The sequence below is a fragment of the Triticum urartu genome, chromosome 3A, assembly GCF_056163025.1.
Source record: "Triticum urartu cultivar PI428250 chromosome 3A, HENAU_Tu73, whole genome shotgun sequence".
Lineage (NCBI taxonomy): Eukaryota > Viridiplantae > Streptophyta > Magnoliopsida > Poales > Poaceae > Triticum > Triticum urartu.
This window is the reverse complement of record NC_141875.1, coordinates 480,595,182-480,611,595: the sequence shown is the minus strand read 5'-3', so window position 1 is coordinate 480,611,595 and position 16,414 is coordinate 480,595,182. Positions and strand designations below refer to the sequence as shown.

Below are 16,414 nucleotides of genomic sequence, written 5' to 3'. Positions count from 1 at the left end.
TGTGTCTTTTTTTGTAGTGATTGCTGTGTTTTCTTTTATGTGCATACAACAAGAATGCATTCCGAATATTCATGCGTTCTTGTTAATGCAGTGACTAAAAACACAGTGTGAGAAAAGCGAAAAAAATGAATCATGAAAACGACACTGATCCTTGGTTTTCTCAAAGGCCGCAAGCGCCCCCTTGGGATGCAGCAGAGTACAATCAACTCATTTCCGCAGGGCCGTTGCTGGCACTACTAGAGCAGTACACGAACATCGGTACGATGCATGATAAAAATGGAACAGTTGACATGTTTGTGGGGAGGAAAAATGTCATTCTACTTATGTGCTACAATGTCCTTATTCATGGGTTCTTATGACACAACCACACACACAGGGATACCATGGCAAGTTCCAACGCAGGGCGCTAACGCTGATATATGTACGGGAGAACAACTTCAAGTAGCCAATGTGGCAAATCAAGGTAACACATATAAAAATAGCATATTGATGTGGCCAAGGAAGAAAACTTGCAAGTATGGCAAGGACATATGAGTTTTTTGAAAAAACGCAGGACCATCATGTAGCATGTGGCAACAGGTGGCAACCAGGTACCTACCATCAACGTCGTACACATGTGAGTCATATTAAGTGATTCTGTGGACAGGGAATCAGGAAAAGGAACATAGGTGACATTGGTGTTTACGCGGTGTCAATACAAAACACAGTTGCCATGTCTGGTCAACTCCAGTTGCCGTGTCTAGACAACTACAGTTGCCATGTATGGACAACTGTCGTTGCCATGTCTAATCAGCTGTGGTTGCCATGTCTAAACAACTATGGATGCCAAGTGTGAACAAATCTGCTTGCCATGGTTGAACCACTACATGTGCCATGTTGTAGAAACTACGGTTGCCATGCATCGACCAACTTCTCATGATCGCATGTTGTTATGGTGGAACAACAACATCAAAGGTATCGTGGCAAGCTTCACCGTTGCAGGCCATCGCTATTGCAGATAGAGCACAACAACTTGAAGTGGCAGACCAGCTTAGATTAGCACGTGCGACACAACAAGGTAAAAAATGTGAACCAACAAAACAATAGTGCATTTTGCTTTTGTGGAAAAGCATGGGGGAAAGTGGATTCGTCACGGTGGTGGCAGCAAACAACAAAATGCTACCAAGTGGATACGTGCAATAGTCGTCTATGGTCTTCAGGATTTGTCAATTACTGGCTGCATGTGTATGCCATTCGTGATTAACTCCATTTGCCTAGTGGGCTCATTCCTAGAATGCAAGTTTTGATGTTAAAGATGCTAGTTGCCATGTCTTGGCAATAGTAGCTGCCATGTTTGTTGGACTATAGCTGCCATGGCTGAAAAACTGCAGTTTCCATGTATGGCCAGATGCAGATGCCATGGATTGCTGTATGAATGATATCATGCCAAATTAGATGTAGTTGCTATATTCCGTTACGATAAACCTGGCATTCAAGCAATACTGCTTACACATGCACCTGTTTTTTTGCAGGTGCTTCAACTACAATCAACAGCGGCACGGGGACATTTACTGCGGGAACCTCGGAGCACACGGAAGGATCATTCCACGAGCAAGTCAACAATGCTGCCACAAACAATGCAGAATCAGTGTCGGAACTGGCAATCGTTGCAACAATGATGATAAGCACACCTGTGCACACCAGCACAAGCAACACTCAAGCAGATGAAACAGTCGCCAATACTGAAGTGAATGATGAAACTGATGACGAAGTGCAAGGGGAGGAAGAAGATGGGCAATCGGAAATCATGATACCTCAACCACCATATGTTGGGCAGAGATTTGCTTCGTTTCAAGATGCCAAGGAATACTACCAAAGATATGCAATGTTCCATGGGTTTGCGGTGAACACCGAATACCATAGGAAAATAAAAAACTAACGAGTACAGTAGAGGTGAGATAAGGTTCTACAAGGCACGCAGGAACAAGAAGGGTAAAGGTGTTATTCCTGTCGTGCCGGAACGAAAGAGAGGCATCGTTCTCAAGACAGAATGCCCTGTCCGGTGTAAGCTAAACACAAATGGAGCATGGTGGGTGGTCGCCGAATATTTCGAAGAACACAACCACGAACTCATAGAGAAGTTTGACCTGGTAAAATTTCTGAGCGCCTGTAGAGGATTCAGCCCCCTCGAGAAGAAATTCATAAAGTTGCTACATGATTGTAACGTCGGTCCATCAAGAATGGTCCAAATACTATCCCTGATCCATAGCGGAGATGATAGTGTGAGTAGCATGCCCTACATATCAGTAGACGTCACAAACCTAAAGGCAAAGTACCATAGAGAGAGCAGGTTGGCTGACATAGAAGACACAATAGCCTACTTAGTAGAGAAAGCAAAAGCAGATACTGATTTCTTCTACAGGATAAGATTGGACGATGAGGACCATGTCAGAAACATGTATTGGGTGGATGGTGCTGCAAGAAGAGCCTACAAACATTTTCGTGATTGCATTTTGTTCGACGCAACATATATCACTAACATGTACAAGATGCCCTGCGCTCCATTCATAGGAATAAATAATCACAATCAGTCATTGCAGTTCGGTTGCAGATTCGTTCAGAATGAAGATACGGATGGTTACACTTGGCTGTTCAAAACCTTCTTGGAGTGCATGGGTGGACTTGCCCCGATGAACATAATAACAAACTAGGATTTTAGCATGCGTGCAGGCATAGAGGAGGTCTTTTCGTTGGTAGTGCACATGCACTGCAGGTGGTATATTATTAAGAAGGCCGAGGAGATGCTAGGACCATTCTTTGCTGACCGTCTAGAGCTACACAAGGCATTCTAGTTGTGCGTGGACCACAGCTTGACGGTGGAGGAGTTTTAACGGAGCTGAACGACTATGATTGAAACATACCAAGTCCAAGACAATGAGACACTTACTAGCCTATGGGAGAAGCGGATGTATTGGGTGCCGGCCTACTTCATGCAGTGCTTTTTTCCATTTCTGCAGACTACTCAGCACATCGAGGGGTTCAATGTTGTTTTGAAGCGGTACATGAGCCCTGGCAGCTCATTGCTGAAGTTTGCTAAGCAATACACAACTTTGCAACAGAAAATACTAGGATCTGAGCTACAGCAAGAAGCAAACACCGTGCTCAAGTAGCCTAAATTGCTAACATATTTACCGATGAGAGGCAGATGAGAAAGATATACACCAACAAGATTTTTAACAAGTAAGTGGATTATCTAACCGTCTTATTTGCACCACCATGAAGATAGTAGTTGCCATGTAGAATGCAATGTAGTTGCCAACTTTTTGACATGCTCATCTATTGAAAAATAGTCACTGATTACATTGTAAGCATAAACTGTAGTTCCCATTTGAAATGAATTATAGTTGCCATGTGTATTGAACTGTAGAAGTCTAGTCGACATGTGTATTGAACTGTAGTTGCCATGTGTAATGAATTGTAGTTGCCATGTGAAATGATATGTCGTTGCCATGTGAGACAAAACTGCATTTGCCATGTTAAATAAACTGCATTTTCCATGTTAGATGTTACGCAGTTGCCATGTTAAAGATAATGCAGTTGCCCCGTGGAAACAAACAATCCAAAAAATGTGGGAAAAAGGCTTTCCATGCCATCATTGATTTTAATACATTTGCTATGTTGTGACCTACCTCAACATAAGAAGTTAAAAACATCATATAAGAGTTTGACAAGCACAAAAACATGTAGATTCCAGGAATAAATAAAGCGTGCCAGCATGTACACAGCTTACCAATTTGACGAACATACGTTCAAGGTGTGTTCTCTAATGGGCATGTCTTATTCAGAACCTGAAGACCCGGACATGGGAAGAAACTACTTTGTCAAGGCCTCGATAAACGAAGGCGAATACTACTGCCAATGCCGCAAATTCGAACATGACTGGATTGTGTGTTGTCACATACTCAAAATAATGGACATGCACGCGGTCACGCGATTGCCCCACCATTTCACACGACGACGATGGACTTGGGACGCTGACGATGCGTTGGAGCCACAAACATCAAATGCAGTTTTGGTTGTGCATGCTGATAGACCAGAGGCAACCATGGACGTCGTGAGGTACGTTGTCTTAACCAAGAACTATGTTGAGCTAATAGATGAAGCATGCAAGAGTGATGAGACAGTGATGGTGGCAGAAAAACACAGGAAGGCCCTGAAAAGAGAGCTTGATGAGATCAAAAAGAGGAAGGCTGAAGAAGCCTTACACACGTTCCCCCGCACCTCAAGTGTGCCTTCGTCCACGGGTCCGTCCTTTGAAAACTCAGAGGTAGGGTCCGGAACAGCAAGCACGCAAACCCAGTTCAGGAACCCGCCCTGTTCCATCACAAAAGGGCATCCAAAAGAGGTGAGATACAAATCGGGGTTGGAAATTCAAGCAAAGCACAAGAAAACAAACAAAGGAACGGGCAATCCGTAAGCAGCTGTGGAGGATTATACCTTAGGTGTTGGTGACAATTTTGTAAAGTAGATGGTCAAGATTTTTAAAAATGCGAGAATGACTATTGGTGGACAACAGAATTTAAAGAAACCGCCATGTATGCATGACTAAAAAAAATGCCATGTAGGTGCTACTAAATCTGCCATGCAACTTCCATCGAATTTGCCATGTAATTGCTACTGAATCTGCCATCGCGTAGATTTTCGTTTTTAGTCCATGCATTTTTGTTTCACGCATATTGTATTGTATACATACTCTGAACGAACTAGTTGAAACGACCACGTGCAAAAACACAAGAGAGAACAGTTGCTATGAACTACCATGCTAACTGATACAGTTATCAATGCAAAAAACCCCAAAACAAAACAAAACGAATACTTTCACTATCCGTGCCTAATCACCTACATTTGCCATGTTTCAGGCATCATAGACGCATTCAAACACCCAACTGGTACTCACAATCACAAAGACATAATAGTAGTGAACATAAACGTAGTTGTTGTCACACCTAAGCAGGTTCAGGTCCGCACATATATTACAAATATCCAATGGCACTCACACGCCACCACTATATACTAGACCACGGGGATGCAGTCATAACATAGCACACAAGCATAGTTTTAAAAGAACAAGGTGATACCTTACATTCCTCAGCCACAAAATTTAAGGTAGGCATGCGGTATGGAGCACCACGTAATCACTTGTACTTCTTGTTGACGGTTTTGACAGCTCCCTCTATGAACTGTCGTGCGTTAGCCCGCGTGTTGAAATCTTCATTCATCAACAAGTTCCATGTGTATATTTTATGGAGCTCGACGACCATTGCAGCTGTGACCACAGGGACCCGTCGACCTTCCCAGTTTGCAAAGTATTCCAACGTGTGAAAGCCGCAGTCATGCCTATAACGAAAAGAAACAGGTGAACTCATGCCAACAGAAAAAATGATAAACTTCGATGAAGAGGTGAAAAGGTTTAAAATTGATGTGGAGGACACATGAAAAAGATAGTAATTACCCGTTTCCTTGCTTCACAGTGTTGACATACTCGATTGGAAAATGACTGATATGGATCTTTGAGTTTTTGTAGTGATGGTTCCATGTCTCTTTCAGGTTGTTGATGAAGAATTCAGCATGTGTAGTAAGGTCTGCGTCTTCTCCTGAACGGATTGAATCAAGCACCTCGAATCGTTGGTTCTTCAGGCCAAGGCAAATCGCGTAGTGGTGACCACACTTGTCATCTGGGTTGTGTGGTGCAAGCTCCTGGAACATGGGGAACATGAACTGCAAGTAAAAAAGAGGAAAAAAAAATAGAGTTCACATCAAAATAGATTGATGTAGTTGGAAAAATGATATGTAAAATTATTGCCAGATGCAGTAAGAGATATATGAATAACCAAGCATCAAGTGGTTAAAGTGAACACATCGAAAATGTTTATTTATCATGTGTAATTAAAAGAAGTTGCCATCCATGTATAAACAAAGTTGCCCAATATTTTAAGTGAAGTTGCCACATAAGTTGCATTAAACGGTCAAACTTATTTTACATGGCAGCTATTGCCACATGAAACGTCTGTCACAAAAACAGTATGTAAACCACATATTAGGTGCAACTACTGACAAAAACATACCATGCAAAAAAATGTACACCGAGAAGAAACACTCACATATTTCTTCAGTGTGAGCTTGAATTCACCATGCGCGGCAAACTGCTTCCTCAGAATTTTATGGTGGAAGTCACCATACCATATTTTGCAGGTCACGCTGTACTGCATGATCGTCTTGTCGGGACAAATGTCCGTACGCCTGTTGATGAAGTCAATCCCACACACAACTACATTCTTCGACATTTTGCGCCTCACAGACTCGGCAAGATCACCCAGGTCGACGTATGTCGCATCACATTGTATGATTTTGGTTCTATCCAAACATGAGCTGGATGAAAATGATATAACATGAAAGAATCATGTCTACTAAAAAATAAAAATAAACGTAAACAACGCATGGCTGGAAGAGCAAAGGAAGATATCAGAGAAAAGCAAAGTGAGGGGTTGTGTGGTGTGGACATTATGCTTTCAGCTCCTTCATGTGCTTGTTGTTCGACCTCGCATTTCCAAAACACTTGATAATATCAATAGCTGGTTCTGCTCCTTTGTGGCCTTAACATCGGGCTCAAAGTCATCCACTAGGGGTGCATGAACTACCCTAGTCTGCCTCAAAGATCCAAGGGTGGCACTTCTAACGGTATCCACGGATACTGACTCAGCAGGCACGTTAGAACTTGAATGCCCCAGACCCCGTGAGGACCTCCTCTTCAATGCTTTCTCCTCAATCCTACGGTAAGCTTCATCGAGTGACGGCGAAATCTCCTCAGGGGTGGCTGGAAGAATAAAACAGTGGGTTAGGAAGCTTGGAAACAACAAGTTATTGTGAAAAAAGTTCAGACTGTGAACTGTAGGTGCTAATAAGAAAGTGTCTATGTCAAATTTCACTTGGTAGACAAAAATGTATCACAAATGGGAAGTGTACTATTGTTGCCATGTGGCAACAACTTCAAATGCCATGTGCATTGCACTGGAGTTGCCATGTGGTGACAATTGCAGTTGTCGTGCACGTTGAACTGGAGTTTCCATGTGGCAACAACTCGAGTTGCCATGTACATTGCAAATGTAGTTGCCATGTGGCAACAATTGTAGTTGCCATGTGGCAACAACTGTAGTTGCCATGTGCATCTCATGAGATTTTCCATCACCAGTAAGAAACCAAAAAGTTTGTGACAAAAGTGAGACAAAAATGTAGAAACAAAATGATAAACATAGAAAAATGTACCTTACACTATCGGCTCTGCAAACTTCACAACCTTCCTGCCATCAACCATTGGTTGCGCCATCATTAGGGCCATGCCTGCTGGGAAAGCAAAGGCAACTGGCACGACATCTTGCACCACTGGTTCATCTTGAGTGCGATTGATGCCAGGGATAAAGCTCGGTGGGGTGAAAGCCATTGGGTGCCTCTCCTGCCTACCAGCCGGATCGCGAGCAAGTTGCTTGGAAAAATCTAGAGGTGACAGATCAACAAACATTTCTACCTCGTCTTCTACAGGATCATCAGGCTTATTAGTAGGGTGGGGCGTGCTGTCAGTGGTCTCAATCGCAACTTTCTTGCCTATCTGTTTGTTTGGGCTGTAGGGGACACCAATGTTGACTGGGATCTTAGAAGTGCGCAGATTTAAGCTGGTGTTCGCCACGGCGATGAAAGACATAGTCTGCTTCGAACGTTCACCTCCTTCAGTCATGCACGACTTGCCACTTGCATCAGTTGTATTTCGGACTTCCGTTTTCTCCATAACATTGCTTTTGGCAGAAGGTGAGAACATTGTGGAAACAGGCACATAACCAGAGTCACCTCTACTGCTCATAGCTACATCTGGTGCATTGGATATTTGTGCAGGATGCTTGCGGGGGCTACGCCGCCTAGGTGGCAGACCAGCTCGCGCAACGGTCACCTTAGTAGCCTCTGGACCACAAGCAGCTGGAGCTGTTGTGCGATGAGTCTCACCTATGGATGGCCTCTCATTCTGAAATGTATCCGCAACCCCTTCTTTTTTGGACACAGAAGTGCCACCAGCCACACGCTTGGAATCCATATAAGATGAGCGGGAATCTTCCTTGTTTAGGTTGATCTCGGAAGCGTCCACTTCAACACTTGTTGATTGGGTGGCATGGGTCACAACAGCATCCCTCATTGCCACCAGAGTGGGCAATATCTGAACAGTCCTGGCAGATACTAACTCGTCACTCCTAGATGTACGAATGCCTGTTGTTGTAGTCTGCACATCTGCAACCGGCGGAGATGGTCGGCCGCTTGCATCAGAGCTAGTGGGAATAGTGGACGGTGCTGCAGCAGTTTTGTCGACTGGCGGCTCATGAATATCCGAGTTGCCACTTGTCGACAACTTGGAGTGGATGCGTTCAAGTGGGTCTTTGGTAGTGCGTTTGGTTGAGCGTGTAGTAGTCTTCTTCACCCTGCAAAAGAAGACACATGAAGAGTGCAAGAAGGTGAGAAAAATAATTGCCATGGTAGTCATCATAAAATGAAAATGTGATATGCTAGGGCTGCCATTTGAAAACAAGTTATGGATGAACACACATGAAATGCAAAGAGGTTGAAGTTAGTGGAAATCTACCAGTTGCCATATGAGTGGAAAATATTTTCCATGTGTTCTAGTTAGCAGTTGCCATGCAGAAAGAAGCAGGAGTTGCCATGCAGCAAATTTAGATAATAAAAAACAGCAGTTGCCATGTGGGACAGATAGCAGTAGCCATGTGGCAAGTTAGACAGCTGCCATGAGAAGCAGATAGTAGTTGCCACAGGAATAGATCAAGTAAAAGGTTGTATATGATTTAGAATGCATCAACCAAAAATAGCATTAGGACAAATAAAAAATAGGGAGAACCCACCTCTTCATTGTCTTTCTCACGTCTTCCAGCACGACAGGATCACCGGTGTTGGACGTCGATGTGCGAGAGACGACCTAGTGGAAGTGGTAGCATCAGCAGTGGGAGCCCCCTTGTTCAATTAGGCAGAAACACGGGTTGGCGTGGGTGCTTGTTTCTTCTTAACTGATCGTCCACCAGCTGTCGCCTCACTGCACGTAGAAAAAATGGCAAAAAGATACCAAATGTGAGACACAAAAATCATGGCGCACTTAGCAAAAATGAAAACAGGTTCGGGCTGTTAAAAAGGAAGGACAAACGAAATGCTAAATAGACGTCGAACCTCCTCCTAGAAGCTACATGATCGGCCCTACACCTCTTTCCATCAGAGCCTTGCCCAGCATCCTCTGGATCCCTACCCCTCTTTGAGAGTGACACCCCCGTGTCTCCCGCAACCATTCGATCAATGCCTTCCTCCAGTGGAGGAACTTTTGGTGCAGCCGTATCGTTCTTACCACCTACAGGAAATTCAACATGTTCATCATCGTTGGTTTCATATTGCACATTCCCCATTTCATCGTCATCGTACTTCTCGGGACTAGCATCTCCACCTAGCTCATCTTGCGTGTCAGGTAGTTCCTAAGAGCTGTTGTAGTCATACCGGCCACGGCAACCAGTTGGTCGATGCGTCCGTTCTCCAACAAATGATGTGAACGGCCTCGCAGCCTCATCGCTGTCAGAACCATTAAGTGCCGTCCAACCCTCGACCAACTTCCCGAGCAAGTTGGTCATGCCGGAAGCAAACTGCCTGACTAGGTGCTCAACAGGTGCCCTCGCCTGAGCAGAAAACAAAAAGCAACAATAATGAAAACATATTAGAGTCACGTGCGTAAGAAAAATAAGCCAGAACAACCGTAAAGAGATATTGAATGCAAGAAATTATAAATTCAGAAAACAAATAAACATCCTTGATTACCTCGGCAGGACAAGATGGAGCTGGATGCACATCTATCCACTTGCCAAAGTTTTGTGGCCCACCAAACACACTGTAGTCTATAGCATGCTTGGCCATCAGCTGAAAAACAGCGAAAAACAACTAAGATGTCAAAAGAAATAAGGAGAAGTGACTACAATTCATAGATTGCAAAAAAGGAAAAAAGGAGTTTCGACACGGAATGGCGGAGTTGCCGTATGGGATCAAACATGGGTGCCATGTGCAGACAACCATGGTTTCCAAGGTATTTATCGCTTGTTAGCCATAAATGTTTGCCGTATGGGGATTTTTTCATATTTTATGCAACATCAAAATTCAAGAATGTCGTGCAAGAAAAAAGGCAGAACTAACCTTCAGTTTTCCATATTTTGTATCACATATCCACTCTACGGCAAGCACAACCTTGACAGCATCATACGTCCACACAGAGATAGAAAACTTATGTGGAGGTAGCGGGCCTCCTATCTCAGTAAAGTTGACAGTTGACAAATCAAGACGATCGACGTACATGAGCTGGTATACACAATAAAAAGCAAGCTATGTAAGTTGCCATCATGCTATGTTGAAAGAAGCTTATGCAGTTTCCTTGAGTCACAAGTTGAAAAGAAGGGAAGAAAGATTTGCCATCTATCTATGTTAGTTGCCATCATGCTATGTTGGTAGTTGCCATCCTATTATGCTGGTAGTTGCCACATGTTCAACATAGTAGTTGCCATCCTATTATGCTGGTAGTTGACACATGTTCAACATGGTAGTTGCCATCCAGATTGTATAAAGAGAATAAATTTATGAAATGAACACTTTTTGTGTTGTAGAAAAGTGCTATTGCCTTCTAGGCAACAACTATAGATGCCATGGATCAAACAGAAATCACTTTGACATGTAAAAGAGTCACAAAAAATGAAACAAAGGGTTGCCATGCACGATCTCCTACGGTTCCCATAAAAAAAGGGAAAATACAAAATTCAGTTAAAAGATCAGTCTAAAACTTTGGGTTGTCAGACTATGGCCAAACAGAGATACCAAAAATGCAAAACAATTTGGTTCACACTTATGAAATGTGCAATGTTGATTTAGGGAAAGAATGAACCGTGATAAGACCATTTGCAAAAGAGTAGGGAAAAAATACCATTAGGTGCAAGTGACAGCCCTTCTGGTACATCTTGTTTGAGAATGCATCATGCAGGAAGTCTGCGATGAATTTACACCAATTCATGTTCTTAACATCTTTCTGCTTCGCCTGCACAACACATTTTCAGGACAAAAATATGCCGCATCAGCATTCAAATAAAAACATCAAAAAACTGGTAGTGACTAGCTTCTAGGTGACATCAGAATCAAATGATTGTAGGGGAAAAGAAGTAGAGAGAGAGCATTCACCAGGATAGGGAAGCACTAGTTGCTTGGGCGAAGAGATGTGGTAGGCGCAAAGACAGCTAATATCAAGTACATGAGCAGATTCATCTTAAATACCTCGCCATGCGTTCTCATGCCCTCCAGCGAAGTTGCCAGCACAGTCGTATTAGGCATGGATGCCATCACAGGAAACAAATGGGCAAACAAAGCTTCCTCAATCTCATTGTCCACCTCATACGGTACTTTGATTTCTCCACGGGGCACACCCAAAGTGCAGAACACAAATTCCTCATCCAAAGGCAGTCTTCCACGTCCCGGAATCACGAACTCCCTAGATGCAGGCTCATATATCTTAACGAGCTAGTCGCATACATGATTTACTAGGTTCTTGCACCGAACATCGATCAGAGCCTGCATCCCCATCTCACCGGTAGCTCCCTTCTGCTCATCAGTAAATCCCTCAATCAATATAATCAGGAGTTCTTACGAAGCCCTGTTGCGCTGACGTTTCTTTTTCTGCATAACACAAAAAGGATCATTTGTTGCCATGTTCAATGTAGTGAGAATTTAGTTCTAACAAAAGAACAAAGACTCAGTGTCAAATTAAAACATAGGGGGGAGAGTGACCTCATCGCCATCTTTAGTCCGACCGGTCGCACGATTCTGTGGCGGTAACTCCATGAAGTCATCATCATCATCTTGATGGTCACCGCGAGCCATTGTGCTACGATAAGAACAAAAACACGTTAGGGAGAAATGAAAACATGACCGGTGGATACGGAAAGAAATGCATGAAGTAATGATTCACTATATATCATGGATGAACAAAAATGAAAACTGCCATGGTTACCCCAAAGTTTAAGCATCTGAAAAAGTCTGTAATTGCCATGTGCTAAACATGCATAAAAGGCTGAAAAATAATCAAATGGAAAAGCAATTACAGAAACATGGCAACTGCACATGTGTGTGCTGCTTAAGGAAGCAGTTGCCATCTACCAGAATCAACTTACCATGTTGGCTACAATGAAAGTGGCAAATGAGGCAGAACAGAGGAAGACCCGACTAGGATTGTCCAACATAAAATGTGGCAACTAACACATTGGCTTCCGAAAAAGTACAGGTCACATCTACTAGTCTCAAGTTGCCATGTTAACAAACAAAAGGTGTGGCAACTAAGGCACTTCAAAATAGGGCGGACAACTTCCATTGTACAACATATAATGTGACAACTCACACCCTAGCCTCATAAAAAAATGAGTTGCCATGTAGTGCAATTAAATATGCTTAGATATCAACAATCAGCATGAGAAACGTAGTTGAGTGTATTGTATAGTCAAACTGCCATTACTCTGGATATGACATGGCAATTGCAAAGGTGATTCACAAAATTAGTTGCCACTTAGAGGATATTTGTAGGCAAACAAATGTAATGAAAATTGCCGTGACTGCCATTAGCACACACTTAAATATGCAACTACCTAGGTATAGAAATCATACACAAAAATTACTCCCTGACTTGGATCTCACAAACTAACATTATCCTACAAATAACATGACAACTGACATAGTTGATTCAGAAAATTAGTTGCCATTAGTGATGATAGTTGTTGAAATTGCCATAATTGTCATTATCCTACATTTTGAAATGCACCTAACTAGATCTATGGTTCATTCACAACTATCATACCCTGAGTTCAACAACCAAAAATGCCCTAAAAACACGGACTGATGCCCATATCGTTCGAGGCAAATCAGAACTAACAGCTAAAAAAATACTCGCGCAAGCACAGGCAAGTACAGATGTGGTTGCCGACCGGGCGAGCCTCACTCGCATGACCGCCACCGCGACGAAGACGAAACCATGCAATGCCGCCCTAAATGGCAAACACGCGACTCCACCGCCGACGGGGACACCGGAGCGCCGCGAATCCGCCGGAATCTCGAGAAAACTCGAGGGGAAAGTGACCATAGAGGGAGGGGGCAGAATTCGCAGGGAGGAATGTCACCACGAAGGGAGCCTTACCTTCTCACTGCGGCTGCTCCGGCGATGACACTCCGGCCCGGTGAACCCCAGCAACGACCGCGAATGCCGTTGACTCTTCCGCCGCCGCCTCCTCCTCCTCCACTCGTCCTGTCCTCCAATCGACTGGAACCGATGTGGATGGTGGGTTGGGGAGAAGTGAATACGTGTGGGAGTAATGAACCACAACGAAGGGGGATGGCGAGTCGAGGGAGGCGCCAACCGAAGTCGTGCGTGGCGTGCGGGCACGACGATAGTTCCACCGCATGCCCCGACTCGCAAACCGCCATCGTCCGAGGGAGAAACGGCATGCGGGCGAACCAACTACACACCACACACAGGTTTTGTCCTACGTGGCACACGAAATATGCCATCCCGTGTCAAGATTCGTGCACAAATGAATCAAGGACGATCAACACGTGTGGGCGAGTTGGAGAAGTGCCACACGTGTCAACGTTAGTATTTCCGTTTAGTTTTTCTAACAAAAGAGCCCATGCCTCGCAATGAGAGAAAAAATAATCATAATCTTCAATAGCCATGACTATATTTTGTTGCATTATCGGGGTACACTATCACTCTTAATTTCATGAAATCATGAATATTTTTTTAAACTCGTGCACACATTTGAAATCGTGAACATTTTTCAAATTTATGGCCATTTTACAAATTTTCGAACATTTTTTGAAATAAATAACATTTTTTGAATTCATGAATATCTTATACTATTTGCAAACATTTTTTTAAAAATTGTGAACATTTTATTAAACAATTTTCTTGAATCGGCAAACATTTTTAGAATCGACGAACAATTTTTGGAAGTTGGTGAAACAACTTTTGAAATTCACGAATTTTTTATTTAACAAACATTTTTAAAATGCAAAATCATTTTTTGAATCGGTGAACTTTTTTGAATTTTTTTCCATTCATGAACTTTTTTGAATTGGCAAAATTTTGTTCAATTTCATTAACATTTTCTAATACATGAACTTTAAAAAAATCATGAAATTGTTTTGATTTCCCGAACATTTGTTTTAAAATTTCAAACATTTTTAGAAAATCATGAACATTTTTTGAATTCTCAAACATTTTATGATTTATTAAATATTTTGTTAAAAATCTCGTTTTTTTAATTTTTGAAACTTTTTTGAAGTCTTAAACTATTTATAGTAGAAAAAACAGAAAAAGAAATAAAAATTGAAAATTAAAAAAATTGAAAAACATGCCACTCGTACATGGGTCAGCCCAAGCAGGCACGCTGCGTCTCCCCCCAGCGTGCAGAGCACAGTATAGGATGTCACTACTGCATGGGCCGACCCAGGCCTGGGATTCACCTATTTGAAATGTTTTTTTATGACTTATAGGTAGCATTGGTGGGTAATATTTTGCAATTTTCAGGAAAACTTTCGTGACGTATCGCCAGAAGTAATAGCCCCTTTGTTATTAAGTATAGATTGTTTTGTCTAAATTCTAGATAATACACCTGCCGCTATTCGGCGGAGACGAGCGCATGTACGCGAGCCATCCGATCCTTGCGCATCAGCTACCTGACAAAATGCTAAGAAAACGACATCTTTCCTCCTCACGATGTACCTGACGTTGTCAAGTGATGGATGGTCCCTAAGGATTAGCCACATTCATGTGGTGATGTCAGCCCACTTTATTCCGTCTCGTTTTTTCAGAAAGCTATAACATTTAAGCCGACCATCACAATGAAGATCTGTTTTCACTATTATGTTTCTCGCGTCAAATCTTCAAAACTAGGTCACATATAGATATGTGTCGGTGAATTTTTTTAAGAGTAATTTTGGTTCTAGTTGAGGCAATTTTAGAGCTTAACAGAAGCAGTTTTCTTGCATCATGTGTACTAGTGAAGTTACCTAGCAACTACTCCCTCCTTTCCGAATTACTTGTCACAGGTATGGATGTATCTAGATGTATTTTAGTTCTAGATACATCCATTTCTGCGACGAGTAATTTGGAATGGAGGGAGTATATCATAAATAACATAAAAACCATGTGAGACAAATTTTCATTGTATGTAGGCAACTTTGAAATAGCATGGAGGCAACTTTCAGCACTAAAGGAAGCAACTTGCATCACAAAATTGTATACAACATATATTATGCATACACTGTCCTATTATCGCCTATCCATATTTAGTAAAAGGAGATAAAATATTTCTCCTAGTTTTCTACCATTATTATGAAGTTGCCTATTACCAAAAAACCAGGGCCTTGTCCAGATGCATGCCATTTTTTGTTTGAATCCATGGGGCAATTTTTCAGGGCCAATAGATTGGAAATTATGAGGATAAAGCAGTCGCTTGGATTTGTTAGAAGAGTTGCATCATGGCGTAATAGAGTATTGGCTTGGTTAGGGTAGTTGCTTGGTTTTTCCTGGACAGTTTTTCATGGTGTTTTTGGTAATGTAATTTCTTGGATTTGCTAGGACAATTGCTTAGAATAGTGTTGCATTGTGTTTTGGTAATACAGTTGCTTGGATTTTCTAGGATTGTGGCTTGAATTTTATCTTAGGACAGTTGCTTCAGATCTTGCTAGAACAGTTGTGTGAATTGCTAGGGGGACAGTTGTGTTTGATTTTGCTAGAACAATTGCTCTATGCAGATTTGTATAGTTACACACACGCAACATATAGGGGTTGCTCATAGTGTGACGTGAAGTTCCCAGTGTTGGGGAATGTAGTAATTTCAAAAAAATTCCTACGCACACGCAAGATCATGGTGATGCATAACAACGAGAGGGGAGAGTGTTGTCTACATACCCTCGTAGACTGGAAACGGAAGCGTTGACACAACGTAGAGGAAGTAGTCGTACGTCTTCCCGATCCGACCGATCCAAGTACTGAACGTACGGTACCTCCGAGTTCTGCACACGTTCAACTCGGTGACGTCCCTCGAGCTCCGATCCAGCCGAGCGTTGAGGGAGAGTTTGGTCAGCACGACGGCGTGATGACGGTGATGATATTCTACCGACGCAGGGCTTCGCCTAAGCACCGCTACGATATGACCGAGGTGGAATATGGTGGAAGGGGGCACCGCACACGGCTAAGGAATGATCACGAAGATCAACTTGTCTGACATGGGGTGCCCCCTGCCCCCGTATATAAAGGAGGGAG

General features: G+C 42.7%; 2 protein-coding genes across 2 annotated transcripts; one reads left to right on the top strand and one right to left on the bottom strand.

Moving 5' to 3' along the window:
* Positions 1–448: 448 nt before the first annotated feature.
* LOC147980193 (uncharacterized) lies at positions 449–1,918 on the top strand. The gene is made up of 3 exons (XM_087515510.1): positions 449–463; positions 982–1,057; positions 1,512–1,918. The coding sequence occupies exons 1-3, from the start codon at positions 449–451 to the stop codon at positions 1,916–1,918; spliced, it is 498 nt and encodes a 165-aa protein (XP_087371636.1).
* Positions 1,919–5,174: 3,256 nt separating this feature from the next.
* LOC147980192 (uncharacterized) lies at positions 5,175–6,248 on the bottom strand. Its single transcript, XM_087515509.1, has 3 exons — positions 6,141–6,248; positions 5,492–5,757; positions 5,175–5,376 (listed from the first exon to the last, which is right to left on the bottom strand). The coding sequence occupies exons 1-3, from the start codon at positions 6,246–6,248 to the stop codon at positions 5,175–5,177; spliced, it is 576 nt and encodes a 191-aa protein (XP_087371635.1).
* Between the last annotated feature and the right edge of the window lie 10,166 nt (positions 6,249–16,414).